This window comes from Arachis stenosperma, chromosome 8 (assembly GCF_014773155.1).
Source record: "Arachis stenosperma cultivar V10309 chromosome 8, arast.V10309.gnm1.PFL2, whole genome shotgun sequence".
NCBI classification, from domain to species: Eukaryota; Viridiplantae; Streptophyta; class Magnoliopsida; order Fabales; family Fabaceae; genus Arachis; species Arachis stenosperma.
In genome coordinates, this window is record NC_080384.1 from 4,649,085 (window position 1) to 4,667,144 (window position 18,060).

The window sequence follows — 18,060 nt, forward strand, 5'->3', positions numbered from 1 at the left end:
AAGAGGTAAGCTACGTTTCACTTCTGTTCTTCCAGCCTTGCTTTTTGAATTTATTGGGCAAAGATGTTGAAATTTTGAGCTCCTTTGTGTTATAGGATCTAATTAAATTGAAGGGATGTCTTGTTCTTGCCTCCTTGGTCCTTGGGTAAGGTAAGAGATCTCAAACCCTAGTGAAAATTCTAAATTAAAGCATTTGGGTATTCAGTTATTGTGTTTGGGTATGATATTGTGGCTTAGGTATTGTATATAAGTGTATTGGAGCTTAATTGATGATTTTGGAAAGCTTTGGAATGGAGCACTAAGTTTGGAAAGGAGCTTTTGTATTTGGAAATATGATTTTGGGAGCTTTAAGACATTGGAAGTTGAGGAAAAAGTGAAAATTGAAGTGTTCCGGGTGGAACGGGAATCGACCAAGGTATGGTTTCAGTTTTCTGTATCTAAAATGTAATGTGGTTGTGAAAACGTAGGCTACTGACCCTAGGATAGGATTTTGGAATATTGATGTAGTTGTTGAATGAATTGGATTGAATTGAATATATAAATATCGGTTGAATGATTATGAGTGGTGATGATTGTTGGCAAAGCATGTGGAGTTGTATGTGATCTGGATTGATATGATTAATTGATGATAAGGTTGAAGCTTTTATTGATGAGCATGTTTTGGAGTGTGATATTGATATGTGTATATATATGGTGATTGATGAAATTGAATGTTTGTTTGGAAATTGAGATAGGGAAGGATGATTATGAATTGAATTGTTGAATTGAGATTTGATAAATATGGAAGAATTGGTGGGTTGATGATTGAATGAGGTTTGGAAATGAATGATGTTGGAATGGTTGAGTTTTTGGTTGATTTTGAATGAATTCGGAAGTGTGTATTTTAAAAAATTGGGAGTTTACGAGTTTTGGTAAAAATAGAATTTTAATAAACTTCAACGGATCATATCTTGAGCTATTATTTTTGGAATTTGATGATTTTTATATCAAACGAAAGATAATTTCATAAGATTTAAAATGGTTTAAATTTGGTGGAAATCTGATTTTTATGAAAGGAGATATGATCGTTGGAAGTTTGGGCCAAAAATCTAAATTCTGCAAATTCTGTAGAATTTGTGATTTCTGGTTTGTGTGCGCACGCACACCCCGTAGAATTTTGAACCTGTGCGTATGCACAGACTAGTGCGTATGCACACACGGGGACAAGGCTACTGATGGGAGCGCTAGCACGCCTTGTGCGCACACTCCACCAACAAAGGTTTGCAAGCTGTGCGTACGCACAGCCCTATGCGCACGCACACATTGGGAATGCCATTCTGTTGATGGCACTAGCACACCTTGTGCGCGCACTCAACAATGGAAATTTTACTTTCTGTGCACACACACAATCATGTGGGCGTGCCCACTTTCTTAAAACATTTATGGGCGTGCGCACGCACACCCCTGTGCGTACGCACGCGACCCTGTTCTTTTCTAAAGCTTTTGATTTCAAGTCTTTCACATTCCCAACAGGTTTGTAACCTTTCGAGATGTTGTTTCACGCTTATAAACCCCCAATTTCATCCCTTAAGTCTTAAATCAAGGTAAAATTCCTAGTGAATGAGAGGAAGCTAGGGAAGAGGGTAACTTGTGGAGGAAGAAAGGGGATGTTATGATGAGTTATGATTAACGATGATGATATGAGTTGTTGAAAAGGATGGTGGAGTGTTGTATATGATATGAGCCGAGTGGTTGAGTGTGATATGAGCCAAATGGCTGTGTGCGATGAAGGTTTTGGTTGATTATGAATTATGATTTGAAAGCCGGATAGTTGAAATGAATGTTAATGTATAGCTGTGATTGAATGCATATATGCTGAATTGTTGATTATTGTGATTATTTTACTCCACCTATCTGAGATACGAGTTTCTCTGGGTGAAAGCAGTGGCTAGCTACCACGTGCTCCAGGTGAAGACTCGATACTCTACTGACCCTATGTCGTAAGTGTGGCCAGACACTGTGAAAGTTTTGGATGAGCTCGCCCCTATAAATATATACCAGTGAGGGTGTTGGATATATATATATATATATATATATATATATATATATATATATATATATATATATATATATATATATATATTATGTTGTGGATAACTCGAGTTGGGGATGTATAATAGAGGGATAGTCCAATGGTTAGCTACCAGGACTTGTCGGGTTTGCTTTATAACCGACAGATAAGACTCATCAGCCACTAGGACAGGCATGCATCATATGCTTTATATGTGATTTATTTGGAATGTCTAGTTGATTGCATCATTACTTGCTAATTGCCTAACTGTCCTATCTGCTTCTTACTTGTGCATTTTTTTGTTTGATATACTTCTGGTTGCATCTCAATTACTGTTGACGGTTGGGAGGTTTGTAGGATTTGGAAAGGGGATATTTAGTTAGCCCGAAGACCCTTAAGTTAGTCGCCTACTTTCCTTCTCATGGTTTAGTTATATTTATATATGCTTTTCTTATAAACTTGGGAATTCTAGGATTGCCTTTAGCTTTCCCAGGACATTACATGTTAGATATTTGGACACTGTTACCATGCTGAGAACCTCCGGTTCTCACCCATGTGGATTTTGTGATTTTCAGATGCAGGACATGAGGCTCCTCGCTGAGGCATGTTGGAGACTTCTATTTTGGTGAAGATCCTTAGCTCTCGGGATTTTACTTCAATTTATGCATTTTGTGTAACACCCTAATTAGCCTAAGCTCTACCTCGCGTCGTAAAGCAAAGGTTACGACAGTTCTAAGCTCAGACATAAATATATAGAAGAGATATTATAATCTAGAAGCCCGATGAAGGATATAGCTCAAAACTGGATTTACAAAGCGCAAAACGTACTAACGAAACTTCTAACTTAAAGCACAAGATATAAATAAGATATAACAAAAGATAATAGTATAATATTATGAGAATCTAGCCACGGCTCACGGAGTTTAAGCCGACTAGCTATATACAGATATACAGAAACCAGATAGTTTGAAACAGCTTATACAAGTCTTTCTCTCTCAATACAAGCCTCTAGGCAAAAACAAATACAAAAGTGAGAGATATGTAAACAAAATAATCAAAAAGGACTCCAAAATGTATCAATGATTCTCCGCTTCTGTCACCATCTAGGCAACTCACTGAGGTAGGTTGCGACCTGTATCTGAAAAACAACAACAGATTCATCTTAAAGCATACTAAAATAGTAAAGCATCAATTAAAACCATAACATAACTTAAAACCTTAACCTAACTTAAGGGGCAATCTAACTTAAGGGATTTTCTAGTCTAGCAGTTCTCCGCTGTCTCACAGCCTTCACCAACCTATCCTACATGCGATCCCGTCGCCACCGCCTTCCGAGACTTTTCAATCCCAGTAGAAAGCATAATTAATTTCAATGCAAGTAAAACACAAGTAGAAGCATATAAGAAAAGTAATTCAAGTAAGCAATTAGGCATGTTATTCAATTAGGCATACAATTATAAGTCGGCAAAGCAAACAAACAGGTAGAAGATGCACATGATGAATGCCTGTCCTATTGGCTGTGATATCACATTATCAGTTCAACTCCCAACCCGACACACCTCCATGGAGATGTCGCCCTTCGAAATCATCATTGGGAACCCCCGAGATATGGTGCTCAGATCACCGTCCAGGATTTTGTGCCTGCACACTCTATTGATCCGAAGGGATGCGAGCAGGATACTCTTGCCTCAGACCTCACATCTCAATGTAAGCGGGATTAACCACCGTCCTTATGTCGCCGCTGCTACCTCGACAGGCGGGATTAACCACCGTCCCTGCCGGTCGCATAACGTCTCATCATTTCTCAGTATAAAACAGTAGTTCAGTGATTTTTCTGAAAACATTTTCAATACATCCATGGTTCATGATTACACATTCAAGTCCTTGACTCATCTCAACCACTGTCAAATCAACATTTTCATTCTGAACTCAGCAGTTCATCAGTTCTCATCTCATATATCAATCATTCTTTACACGCCATCAAACCATCCTCAGTGCACCAGAAACCTACGGCTCCGTTTTCTAATTTTTCATAATAATATCCACTAAATCCCTTAGGTTCTTTCCCATGTTTTCAAACCCAAAATTAAACCCCAAGTATTAAAATGGTGTCACAGAAGCTTACAATCTTGTTGGCAAGGTGGAATAGTTGAAAACAAAATTTATGTTTGAGAGACAGGGCATGTGCGTACGCACAAGGGTGTGCGTGCGCACACCCAAAGATATTTTTAAAACGGGTGCGTACGTATAGAGGTGTGCATATGCACAGGTACCAAAATTTGTAATACTGTTCGCTCGCACAAAGCGTGCTAGTGCCCTCAACAGATTGCCCTTCCCAACGTGTGCATGCGCACAGGTTGTAAATATTCATTGGTTATGTGCGCGTACAGCCTGTGCTGGCGCTATAAACAGAAGCCATTCCCCCGTGTGTGTGTGTACACATATGGCTGTGCGTGCGCACAGGTTTAAAATTTTACAGGGGTGTGCGTTCACACAAGGTTGTGCGTGCGCACATACCAGAAATCACAAAATTCTGCAACTCTGCAGAATTTCTGATTTTTGACACCAAACTTTGAATGATCATAACTTTCTCTACAAAAAACCAAATCTTACAATCTTTATATCAATTTGAAGATTTTTCAATAAAATTTAATTCTAAATAAGCTTCAACGAATTTTAAAAACTGAGGCGTAAGTTATGATCAGACAAAGTTCACTAAAATTCCCTTTTTACCAAATTTTCACATGTACTCAAAATTTTCAAATTCTTAAACCACATCCAATCAAAACAATACCAAACTATTCCAAACTCCAATTTACATCACAATCTACCCTCTTGGGTCATAATTCACCATTTATACAATTTTGCCATCACATTTCACTATTCTCATTCATCAACATCAAATATATATAACATTAAAATTAATTCTCCATCAACGCATTCACCAATCATCATTCCATCACTATAAATTCTCATTATCAACCTCATTCAGGCTTTATATCAATAATCAACAATATATATTCATTCAAACTCATCAAACATCATACCTCCACATCATTACTTATCAACATTAACAAATTCAATTCATCATACATCATCAACCAACCATCATCAACAACCATACCAATCCAAAACCTATCCTATAGGTCACTAGCCTAAGTGTCCATGAATATTATATACTACATAGAGAAAACCGAAACCATACCTTGGTCGATTCCCAATATGCACTGAAACCCTAATTAAGCACAAGCAATCTTTCAACCATAATCCAAGCCACCAATTACTCCAACAAGCATCAACAATCACCAACAAACTCTGATATTCAAGCTAATATCACATGTTTCACATACATCAAAATCTAATACTCAAAATTAATCATTTTTACTAGGGTTCTTGAGAATCTTACCTCATCCACTGAAATTTAGGCTAGAACCCAACATTTCCTCACTAAGGAGTAGCACCTAAACAACCAAAACACAAGGTTTTCTCAAGATCATTACTCATCAAAATAGAATTTTTTAGGACAGCAAGAAGGAAGGAAAGATTTCAAGAAACTTACCACAAGGCTTAGATAAATGTGACGGGCTCAGCAAGAGCTTCGCGTAGCCGCTGATGGCACGCGAATTGGAGCACTGTAGCTCGAGTTATGATCAATTGATTGATGAGGTGAATAGTGTTTCTCTCTTCTCCTTTCTCTCTTCTCATGCAGCTGTGTGTTTGTGTAATGGAGGAGTAAATAAACTCATTTGGGTTCATTTAAGTTTATATATATGTTGGTCTTGGGCCCGGTCCAACTCGTTAGCGTTTTTAGCCCGTTTGGCCCAACTTTGAGCTAAACCTTTAAAATTAATGCCCGGTTTTTCATTTCTAATATTTTCTAAGGTTTTTTACTGTTTTTGACTGTTTTCACTTTTGGCACTATTTTGTATATCTTATCAAGTTAGCTCATCCCTTATCTGTTTCATTTACGTTATCGATCGGAGTGTTGCGCATTTTGATTTAAGGGTTTTGATTTACCCTTTTTTCTTCAAAGGCTCCTAGTTATAAACATTTTTCACACTACTATATACTAAATTTTATTTCTAGAGGTCGTAATACCTCGCCACCTCTATTTTATGACTTCAGCATATGACTCTGTGTGATAGGGTATTACATTATCTCATTTTTACTTTTTGTAGCACAATAAAATATCATGTACTTAACATAACTTAATATGTAAATTATGATTAATTATATTTTTTATTTTAAAATATTCAAAATTAATCTTAATATAAATAAAAATAATTTAATATATTAAATAAATTAATAGAATAATATAAGTTAATTATTTTTTTCATCAATTTTTTTTTCTGACTACCTTTAAAATAACAACTTTCTTTTTAATTTAATCATGAAATATAATTAGAGGTGTTAGTCTATATAATTAAAAGAAATTAACATTATATAATTACATTTTGTACATATAACATGTTTTTTAATTTTTATATTCAAAACGTAAGATTTTGTATTCCTTTTTTTATGCCATAAATAAGCATTGTTGTTGCTTACAATAATCCATATGGATTTAAAAGCTTAAAAATTTTTGTACATAAAACATGACAATTTACTATGTTATTTTACTATTGATATATTTAGTATTACATTTAGGGGTGTACATAAAATAACCAAATTGTGGTTAATTGGTTAAAAAATCATAACCATATTTTAGTTAACCAATTTAATAAAACAATTTTAAAAACCATATCCATATTATTAAAAAGTGGTTAACCAAAACCAAATTTTAAAAATTGGTTTTTAATCGATTAACCAAAACCAAAACCAAATTTTATGCAACTCTTGTGATCAAATTGGTTAACCAATTTTTTATTTTGGTTTTTAAAAAATCTAATTTTTCTATGTAAAAATTGTTTTTTTTTTATTTTAAAAACGGTTATTTTTTAAAATTATTTTTATTTTTATAATCGGTTTTTAAATTTTTTAACCGATTAATAACCAGTTTTATCATATAAAATCAATTTGGTTAATTAACCAAATTATATTTTTGGATAACCCAAAAATAAGTTTAGTTTTTAGATTAATCAAACTATGTACAACCCTAATTACATCATAAAATATAAAAATTGAAGTAATTATTATATAGCTTAGATGAATTGGACTAAATATAAAAATATAAAATAGAATTGTATATTATTAAATTTTAATAATTTTAATTAGTTAATAATATAAAATAAGATAGAAGTGACTATTAATTGTTGAATAGTTTTGGTAGATTAGATTAAAAAAATCGAAAATCTCTAAATAAAAAGCCAAACCAACTTTAATATTAAATACATTAATACGATTTTAATTTTATATAATAGTTAGATAATAGTTAGTAAAAGCAAATGAAAGGATGACTTTAATTAGTATTCGATAAAATATTCATTTAGAATTAAAAAAAGTAAAAGTATGATATTATTAAAAATAATAAATTTTTATGTTTAAAAAATTAAAAATAATAAATTTTTATGTTTAAAAGATTACATTTAAATAAAATATTTATAAAATATAAAATTTAGAGTAACATATCTTCATGAACATTAATCGTTAATCAATTATGAACTAACATAAAATTATAATACAATTTATTTACCAAAAAAAATCAACAATGAATATTAATAAAAAAAATCATCCAAACACTTTGATTAAAAGTATGAGTGGTTAATTATTATTCATTATTAATAATGTTTTGATCATAATAAAAAGTAAAAATATATTATATCTAGATTTAGATTTAGAAGAATTAACGTTATAAGTAACAAATTATCTATTTTCTTATGCATATTATAAATTAATAAATTAAACTAATTGATATAATGAATTATAACTAATTAATATAAATGATAATAAATTATGTGATATTTAAAAAAAATAAAATGAATAAGAAGAAAATAAAAAAATAGAAGAGATAGAAGACTACAATAAAATAAATTGAGTGTGAGAGTTTTTTTATATAAATTTCATATCACATTCATTTTTCAATAATAAGAAATAAAAATACATCAACTTGATATCTAAAAAATAATAATGAGATAAAATCATAACACAATTCTAAAGTAAAAGTTTAAATTAGACCATAATATCATTGTACAATACAAATTGAAAGTAATTTTACATTACAATATACCACACAAATAGATAAATGACTTGAGTAAGTTCAAATACAAAACTTTTTTTATTTATACATACATGATAACACCATGGTCCATGAATGCTTCATGACTAACATATCATATAAAGTCCTGAATTATGAGCACTTGTTAATGGGAGTTGGAGGGTGTGGTGGTTTGTGTTCACAATTGTTGCCTTCTTATGATGAAACCTCGTAGAAGAAAAAGAATTATTGTAAAAACTACTGAGTAATTGGTAAACAAATGATATTTTCTTCTACTATATATGGTCTTTTATAGTGGTAAAATAAAAATAGAAGGAATAAAAATTTGTATTTTTATATTAGGAATATAATTTGATATATTTATCCTAATAAAATTAAATAATTAATTAGTTATAATTCATGTATTTAAATAAATAAAATAAATTAAATAAAAATACTTTTAAGAATTAATCAAATTAATTAATTGATATAAATAATTAGTATAATTGATTTTATTTGATTTATTGAATTCAAAAAAATAAACTAGGAAATAGTTGATTGAATTAATTAGTTGATATAATTATTTTATTATAATTGATTGGATTTAATGAATTAAAAAAATAAATAGAAAAACATAAGAGACACTAATTTACTTAACTAAATTAATCTGTATTTGTTGTATTTAATCAAAATAAGAAACAAATCATCTATATTATTATGTACCTTATAAATTAATGAATTAAAATAATTGATATAATAAATTACAATTAATTGATTGATATAAATTATAATAAATTATGTGATATTTAAATATCTAATCAAATCAATTAGTTAATATAGTTAGTTTATCGTAATAACTTGTATTTAATGAGTTAAAAGAAATAAATTGAAAAACACTCTCAGAAGCATGTAACGTCATCTCTATCATTAAGTGCAAAAATTTAATTTTTATATAATAGAATAGATAGAATAGATATATGCATTAAATATTAATTTTATATAATTATAATAAAGATATTTTCTTAAATTAGTATAATTATGCATTATTCATTAAATACTAATTGTAATATTGTAATATAATTATAATAAAGATATTTTTCTAAAATAAATTTATTTAGAGAAATATAAATTGGTTATTAATAACCGGTGCCATTATCATATAATTATCATATCATATTATTATTATTATTATTATTATTATTATTATTATTATTATTATTATTATACATAAAATATTTTCGATTGATAATTGATAAGTAGTTTAATAATATATTAAATATTAATTTTATATAACTATAATAAAGATATTTTCCTAAATTAGTATAATTATGCATTATTACTTAAATGCTAATTATAATATAACTATAATAAATATATTTTTCTAAAATAAATTTAGAAGAGAAAATAGTGCATTCATTTTGGCAAAAAAATAGATTCATGAGGAATTAACTCCTCACTTCCATTAATTGGGGGAAAACTCAATTTTAATATATTAAGTAGATAGATTATACAATATGAAAACTCTTTTGAACCTTTGAATAATAAAATTTTGGTTAACAATAGCAATTATTGTAGTACCTATGATTTGGTTTAAAAATATCATATCTTAAAAATAAGTGGTAACTATAATTGGATTGTGATTTTTTTTAAAGAGAGTATGTTATATTTCATTAATTATTGAATAATGAAATACAAAGATGTTCAAAAGTAGGATAGCATAATAAAAAATAGAGATTTTTTAAAATAATATACTGAAGGTATTCATCCAACGGTGCATGGTCTAAAAATCAATAAAAATCTTAAAGAAGAAAGAATGATAAATCAAATTGAATGAAACTAAGAGTTTGCCTCATAGAGATGAGGATCTAAACTCGGAGTTCTTTGTATTTCACAGAGCAACTTGAAAGAGCTTGCTAGAATGGCAGACGGGATTGAAGTAGAACCTTCAAAAATTAACTAGTTGCGAGCTTTCTAGCAATTCCAACAAATGATAGCAAGCAATTGAGGATTACGGTCAGTATTCTTCAACGGTTTAAGCATCTCTGTTCATGCAGTCCACCATGTCTAAAAGTCGCTAGGGCTGTAAGGGAGAAGACAGTCACGAAGATAACTTTGAGACCATACTTCTTTGATTCTAGAGCAATCGATCAAATAATGAGTTATTGTTTCTGTTGCTTCATGACAGTAGGGGCATATTGGTGATATAGATGGGATGCGGTGGTGAATCTGAGCAAGCACTGGAAGCCAACCATGGAGAGGTTCAACTTTCATAGACCAATCCACGACTTTTTCTGCTGCATATAATTAGGACAAAGTTTCAGAGGCGGATAGTGAAATAAATAGCCAATTCTGATATTGCTTGGATTTGATTAAATTTCATTGCAATTTGTCCCTACTCTGCTGAATTTTAACTGAAAAAATCTTGTCTGCAACGTCTTGAAAAAATAATTCTTAAATGAAATTCTAATTTCAATTTCTGTTTTCGGTAATTAGGTCACTCTTAGAGCCAACCCAGAAATAGCCCGTGTATTTGGCATGTCGGATACGGAGGGGCAATCAAGAATCTTCAAAGATTTGAATATTCTCTCCCGTACTCATAAGTCAGTTAAGACTTTTTCCAACAATCTTTCAACTATAATTGGATTGTGGTTCAAGTTTATTATTTAAATGATCATTATAAAAATTTAATTTTGATTTAAATTATCTTAAAAAATAATATAAAAACATTAAAATATAAAATATGATATATGACTGAATTTACTCATAGACAATTATATGTTACTTTTATTAAGGATAACGTATAATCCTTGTATTAAGGTGATACTCGAAGAAACAAATTATTTGTCCGAAAATGACACTTTTAAATGTTGTTTATAATGAAAATTTTCAGCTCTTATGGTTAATAATATGTTATTTGCATTCATATATATATATATATATATATATATATATATATATATATATATATATATATATATATATATATATATATGTGTGTGTATGTGAGTGATTGTTATCCATTCTCAATAAATTTCATATATGCGTATTATACTTACACTTCATGTATTCTACTATTGATCCACTTAATCATCACTGTGCTAGGACCAGCTATTCCACTAGTTTAAACTTTAAAGTTTGGTTGACTTGAAAAAGAAACAATTTTTTAAACGGCAAATGAGAAGTAAACAGAGTATTACATAGTATCTTAATAATGTTTCATCTCATACAATAGAATCTCATAGCAATATCCATTCATTAAGCTCTTCTACACAGACAAAATTAACAGAATCACAAGATAAAAAGACGAAAAGGCTCTTAAAGAAGGCACCTAGTTAACGGTGACTTTTCCAACCATACCAGCTCCTTGGTGAGGGGCACAGTAGAAAGAATAGGTTCCTTTCTCACTCAAAGTAACGCTGTAAACCTCACCAGGCCCATTGAGTAAGTCTTCTTCAGACATTGAGATTTTCGATGCGTCTACTCCGCTGGGAATCTCATCCTCGTCGAACACAATGTTGTGTGGGAAACCAGCATTGTTCTTGAACACGATCTTCTCTCCAGCAGCAACTGAGAAATCCTTTGGGATAAAAGCCAGAGACCCATCATCACCACCGAGCAAGACCTCAATGGCCATGGCATTGCTGGCTAGCACTGCGCTGGCAGCGGTCGCCACAACAGCTACTCCAACGTCCTTGAACGATGCCTTCACGCCGAGCCTTGGAAACTGGGGTCCTGACACCTTAGCTCCGATACTAACTTTAGCGGTTGCGTTTGTTGTAGCTGCCTTTAGGCCAGTAAATGATGGAATGGTAACAGCTGCAGAGGTAGTGACGGTCGCCATGTTTGAAGATTGAACTTATCTGTCTGTGGTAGATTATAAGTGATTAAAATGAGAGGCACTGAAGGTAGGTGATTCTTTATACTTTATAGCATTAAGGATTGGGTGGAAGTGTAGATTGGTGTTTGTGTGGTTGAGATGCGTTGGAAAATGAGTGATATACATGGAGAGTAGGCGTGATCATAAGCATTCTGAACTCTAGTATCTTGTGTTATCTTATGAGGATTGCTGCTATTGGTCAGATGAAATGTTATCCTATGACGTGGATCAGATTCTAATCATATTTTATGGTGATGTTTAACCACATTCTTATTAGAATAGTTCAGATATTTATATGGGTGTAATTTAAATATTAATTTTTATTTTTAAAAATATTATTTTTAAAAATATTATTTTTAAAAATATAATATTTAAAAATGAGATTATTATTTTTATATTTGATTTATAAAATTTAATACTTTAAATATTTTATAATATTTTTGAGAACAAATAATTTTTTGTTTAGTTGAATTTAAATATTTTAAACATATTACGTGATATGTTAAAATTATTTTTAATTATTTGAATTAAAAAATTAATGACTAAATTTAATAAACATAAAAAAATTTAGATATAAATATATTTTAATATAAATTTAATATAATTATTTTTAAATAAAAATATTTATTTTATTTATAAAAATATCTCTAATATTAAATATTTTTTAATTTTTTTAAAAAATTAAATATAAACCTAATCAAATATTATTTTTTAATTTATTAAAATATTTTTAATAACAAATATCTTCAATTAAAATTATTATTGATTCTAAATTTTTTAAATTTATTAAAATATCTCTAATATCAAATATTTTTAATTAAAGTTAATATGGTCGCAATTAAATTTATTAAAATAATCCTAATAATAAATATTACGATTGAAATTAGCACAAAATACTTATCTAAATTTTTAAAAATCCTATAATCCATATTGCCTCTTATACTTCATAGTTAAATTTATATATAACAAATCTCAGTAATTCTAAAATTATATGTTATATGTATTAAAAATTGACAATCTAATAATTCATAAAAATTTAAAAATAGCAAAAACTCAAAAATGACAATAGTTCTCTCAGTTGAAGTTAGAATATTATGACCAATTTAAGTAAATAACTTAAATAAATTTTTTTGAAAAAAGAGTTTAAAGTATAAGAATTTTTATTAATAACAGTTTATAAATAAGTTATTTTATATTTTTAGTTATAAAAGTACTTATGTTAAAGTTGTAATATTTGGATAAATAATTCAAAAAATACAATTTTTTTTACACAAAAAAATAGATATTAAAATAACGATGATAAAAATTACTTGAAGAAATACATAAAAAGTGGAGAGATATTACAAAATAAGAGAATGACTCTATAATTGTTACAAGTGAATAACGATGTTCTTGTATGTGGTGAATAGTAATAAAATTCTAATTCACAGTAATTTTGATGGCAATGCCAAAAACATTATTGTACAGTTAGTGTTTGCTGTTTTATTGTGTATGATATGGTAGGTGAAAATAAAAAATAAATGTAAAATGTTAATGTATATTTTGTTGCTGTTTTTTATTTTTTATTTATTCCTATCAGAACTCTCTCCTTCTTTATTGGGGTCAAGAACTTGCTATAACTAACTATAAAAATAATAACAAGCTAATAAAAATAAAATCACATGTGAAAAAAAATAAAATTGAAATTGAGATGAACTCCACTAGGGAGACAGTGAAGAATCTTGACAATGTATACAATGGGCTAATTTATTGGCCCACGGTGGATTAAAAAATAAAAAAACCTCCTAAATTCTAATAACAAAAAACTTTTACTCTCATTTTCAAATTTTAACTATTTTCTACCTACTTCCAAATTTTCTAAAATATATGACAAAATAACCATTAAATTTCAAATTCAAATTTCAAATCCTCCGATTTCAAATTTCAAATCTTAACCCCGCAACCCCACAGCCACACCCATGTCTTCCTCACCCATGCTTTCCCCTCACGTGCTCATTGATGGATGTTTAGTTCAATAGGTTGGCAGATGGTTATTGTAATTCTTACGAAAATGGTTAGTTTAAGTATATATAATTAACAAATGCTAGATGTTTATTTCATTAGGTAGTCGAATATTTATTTTAATAGGTATCTAGATGATTGTTTGTTGGGTTTATATCTATCTCAAATTTTCCAGAAGCGACCTTCTCCTACCTAGATGACACCGGCGAGGTTCAAACCACCATCATCTCCGACCTAACAAAGGGCAAAAAAACCATCATTTTTGCCATCCCGGGAGCCTTCACACCAACCTGCTTGCAGAAGCACGCCCAACAGTCAGCGAAGCTGAAGGCAAAAGGCATGGACAGAATCACGTGCGACGCATTCGTGATGAAGGTATGGAAAAAAGACCTCCTGAAAGTCAACGACGAAGTTCTGTTACCTTCTGATGGTAACGGAACGTTCACGAAAGCCATTGAGTGCGAGTTGAATGTGAGCGCGGCTGCCAGGATCCAGGGGTGTAGCGTTGAACGGTTGCTAGTTACGCGGTAATCGGAAGTGGTCGCGGCGACAAGGAAGAAAGGAAGGACGAGGGATCCGATACGCCAACGGAGAGACCACATGCGGTTTTGGTCGGCCAAAACCATGCGGCGGCAGCAGAACGGTCAGCCGGGGTTGTTGCGGCGTCAACGTCAGACACCAATGGGTGTGAAATTTTGATGAGATGTTGAGTAACGGTACGTATTTAAACGTTTAATTGCTAAATCCTAATTTTTTTTAAAATTTAAAATTTGAAACTAATAAAAAATCTAGTTATTAATTATAATTTAATTTTCCTATTTTATCTCTATTGTACACATTGTATGATAAAATCATTGTCTCCTAATACTTTTTCAATTGAGATTTCATACCACACACAATGTTAAATATTATTTAATAATAAAAATAGAGTTATAAAATGATAAAAAAATATCTGGAAGAAATATATGCAGTAGGTGGTTCAGATAGAATATTGTCTGAAAATACTTCCAGCAGATGAATCATTAGGTAAAAATGGTGGTAGAGGACCAGTACTTCCAGCAGATGGAACACTGCATGAAAATAATGGTGGAAGAACAGTGCTTCTAGCAGATGAAACTTGCATAAAAATAGTGGTGGAGAGTCTGTATTTTCAGCAGAAACAGAAAATATTTTTCACAGAGCCAAGAATGAAAGTAGATCTTTTTTAGTTTGAAGTCAATTTTTTTCACCGAAATAATAGAATGATTTATTGAGAAGGAGAAAAGTCATATATTTCTTTTTTTGGTAAGTAAAAGTCATATATTTCTACTTTTTCAAAAAGTTATATGGGCACTAATATAACCGTTATACATCGGTTACGAGTTATAGCTCGGCGGACCTCCTTTTAAATCGGCACATTAACTCCATGCATTAACTCTGCCGACTTTATGGCATTAAACCCCTTTGATCGGTTACATAAAACCGATCAATTCAGACCCAAATGGTCATCATCATCTCCAAGTTATAAAAGGGAATAATCAGAGTTTGTAGAGGTAAGTTCGTTCAAAAACAAAAGATCTTCCTCAGATAATTGTCCTTAACTAACTTGAGCGTCGGAGTGCTTTTTGCAGGTACTCCCCCGTCGTTTTCATTTGGTGGCCGAGGTTCATTGTGACACGTCAAGGAGATCGGCCAGCGACCTCAAGAAGACGAGACATAGTTCGGCCATATTCAAGCAGGAACATTTGGCGCCCACCGTGGGCCCGAGAAATTAAAAGGCCCCAATGGCTGATGTACCCCCTCCCACCCCATCTGGGCTCCTCTGGATGGTAACTGAGCTTCAGCAAGCAAACCAGCGGATGGCTGAGGCAAATCAGCGTATGGCGGAGGAGCACCAAAGGATGCAACAACAAATTGAACAGCTAGTCAACGCTCGCATTGAGAATAATAACGATCATCATGAGCGACAAGACAATGATGAGCATCAATCCGGGCCGACCCATGTTTCTGAGACACCTCAAGACAATGAAGGTGGTGGCCCTCGGAATGATGGAGCTTCACCCGATGACGAGGATAATGAGCATGACAATTCGGCAGGACCATTCACAGCAGATATTATAAATTTTCAGCTTCCCCGACAATTTACCTTGCCTACGACACTAACCCCTTATGATGGTTTAGGGGATCCGAAGCAACATGTCAAGAAATTCCGATCTATTATGATCGTCAACGGTGCATCTGACCCTATTTTATGTCGTTGTTTTCCGTCCTTTCTAGATGGTCCTACACTTGACTGGTTTTTCTCTTTGCCTGCAGATTCTATATCACGTTTCCAAGAGTTGTCAAAGCAATTTGAAGATCATTTTGCAACATCGGTGATATATTTGCACGATTCCGACTATTTAACAACAGTTAAGCAAGGTCTTCAGGAAAGCCTGAAAGACTACATCACCCGCTTCACGAAGATAGCTATGAAAATCCCTGACCTTCATCCTGAGGTCCACTTGCACGCCATCAAAAGCGGCCTACGTCCGGGAAAATTCCAGGAGACCATTGCCGTAGCCAAGCTGAGGACGTTAGCCGAGTTTTGCGAGAAGGCCAAAGGGCAAATAGACATTGAAGAGCTTCGCCAAGCTCGGAAGGCGGAAAAGTCAGCAAACACCAAGGACGATGACAAACCTCGGGATAACAAGAAGAGTTTTAAGCCCACACCCAGATATGAGTCATATACGCAGTTTAACACGAAGAGAGACGACATTATTAAGGAGATACTGAATTCCAAGCTGATTAAGCCTCCTCGTAAGGCCGGCAGCTATCCCGAGCCCAAGAACGTTGACAATTCCAAGTACTGCACATTTCATCAGAAGTATGGCCATACAATCGATGAATGCGTGATCGCAAAAGATCTTCTTGAACGCCTAGCCCGACAGGGACATCTTAATAGATATATCGCAGGGCATATGCAGAAGAGGAACGTTACTAGCACAGATGCATCCCACGTGGGATCATCATCTAGGGACAAAGAAAAAGCCCCTGCTCAGCCCAGGGGCATAATCAATTGCATCTCTGGAGGCTATGCTGGGGGTAGACAAACAAGCTCGGCTAGTAAGCGTACGTACAGGGCCATGTTGGCCCTTGGAGATACTACCAATAATCCTCAACCCACACACGAGATGCCAGAGATGACTTTCTTCCCAGGCGATTTTAGCTGCACTGACAGTAACTTAGATGACCCTATTGTTATCTCTATACAATTTGGAGACTTAATAGTTCGGAAAGTACTGCTGGGCCTAGGCAGCAGTGCTGATGTGTTATTTTTTGCTACATTTGAAAAGATGAAATTAAGTACTAACATTTTGCAACCATCTGTAGGGGACTTGGTCGGATTTTCAGGAGAACGAGTGCCAGTCATGGGTTCAGTGTGGTTACAAACTACACTCGGTGAGCAACCACTATCTAGAACTCAGGATATTTAATATCTTGTGGTAGACTGTTTTAGTCCTTATAATCTTATTTTAGGAAGACCTTTTTTAAATAGATTTGCTGCAATTGTCTCTACAGTCCATCTTTGTGTAAAGTTTCCTGTGCAGGATAATGTTGTGGCTACAATTCATGATGACTTACAGGAAGCTCGGTATTGTTACAATACGAGCCTCAAGCCTATCAAACGAAGCAATGAGCAGCGAGTAAACTCCATAGGTGTTGAACAATCGAAACTAGCCGAGCTAGACTACAGAGCCGATTTTCAAGATCGTCCTACCCCAAATGAAGAGCTAACGAAACTTCCATTGACTGACGACCCTATGAAATTTACCTTTGTGGGAGCCTCCCTCGTAAGTGAAGAAAAGGATAAGCTCATCTGTTTTCTACGGCAAAACGCCGATCTATTCACTTGGACATCAGGAGATATGCCAGGCATAGATCCATCCGTTATCACTCATAAATTGGCCATAAGTCCGGCGGCCCGACCAGTATCTCAGAAAAAATAGAATCTCGGAACCGAAAAAAGGCTGGCATCCA

The 18,060-nt window shown here is 32.4% G+C and overlaps 2 protein-coding genes across 2 annotated transcripts; one reads left to right on the plus strand and one right to left on the minus strand.

The window, feature by feature from the left end:
* Positions 1 to 11,327: 11,327 nt before the first annotated feature.
* On the minus strand, positions 11,328 to 12,132 carry LOC130946938 (plastocyanin-like). The gene has a single exon (XM_057875842.1). The coding sequence runs from the start codon at positions 12,022 to 12,024 to the stop codon at positions 11,512 to 11,514; it is 513 nt and encodes a 170-aa protein (XP_057731825.1). The 5' UTR covers positions 12,025 to 12,132; the 3' UTR covers positions 11,328 to 11,511.
* A 1,978-nt stretch (positions 12,133 to 14,110) lies between these two features.
* LOC130945266 (peroxiredoxin-2E, chloroplastic-like) lies at positions 14,111 to 14,592 on the plus strand. The gene is made up of 2 exons (XM_057873997.1): positions 14,111 to 14,123; positions 14,237 to 14,592. The coding sequence occupies exons 1-2, from the start codon at positions 14,111 to 14,113 to the stop codon at positions 14,590 to 14,592; spliced, it is 369 nt and encodes a 122-aa protein (XP_057729980.1).
* Positions 14,593 to 18,060: the final 3,468 nt, after the last annotated feature.

Coding starts and splice junctions, on each gene's coding strand:
- LOC130946938 (XM_057875842.1), bottom strand. CDS start 12,024: ATGGCGACCGTCACTACCTCTGCAGCTGTTACCATTCCATCATTTACT.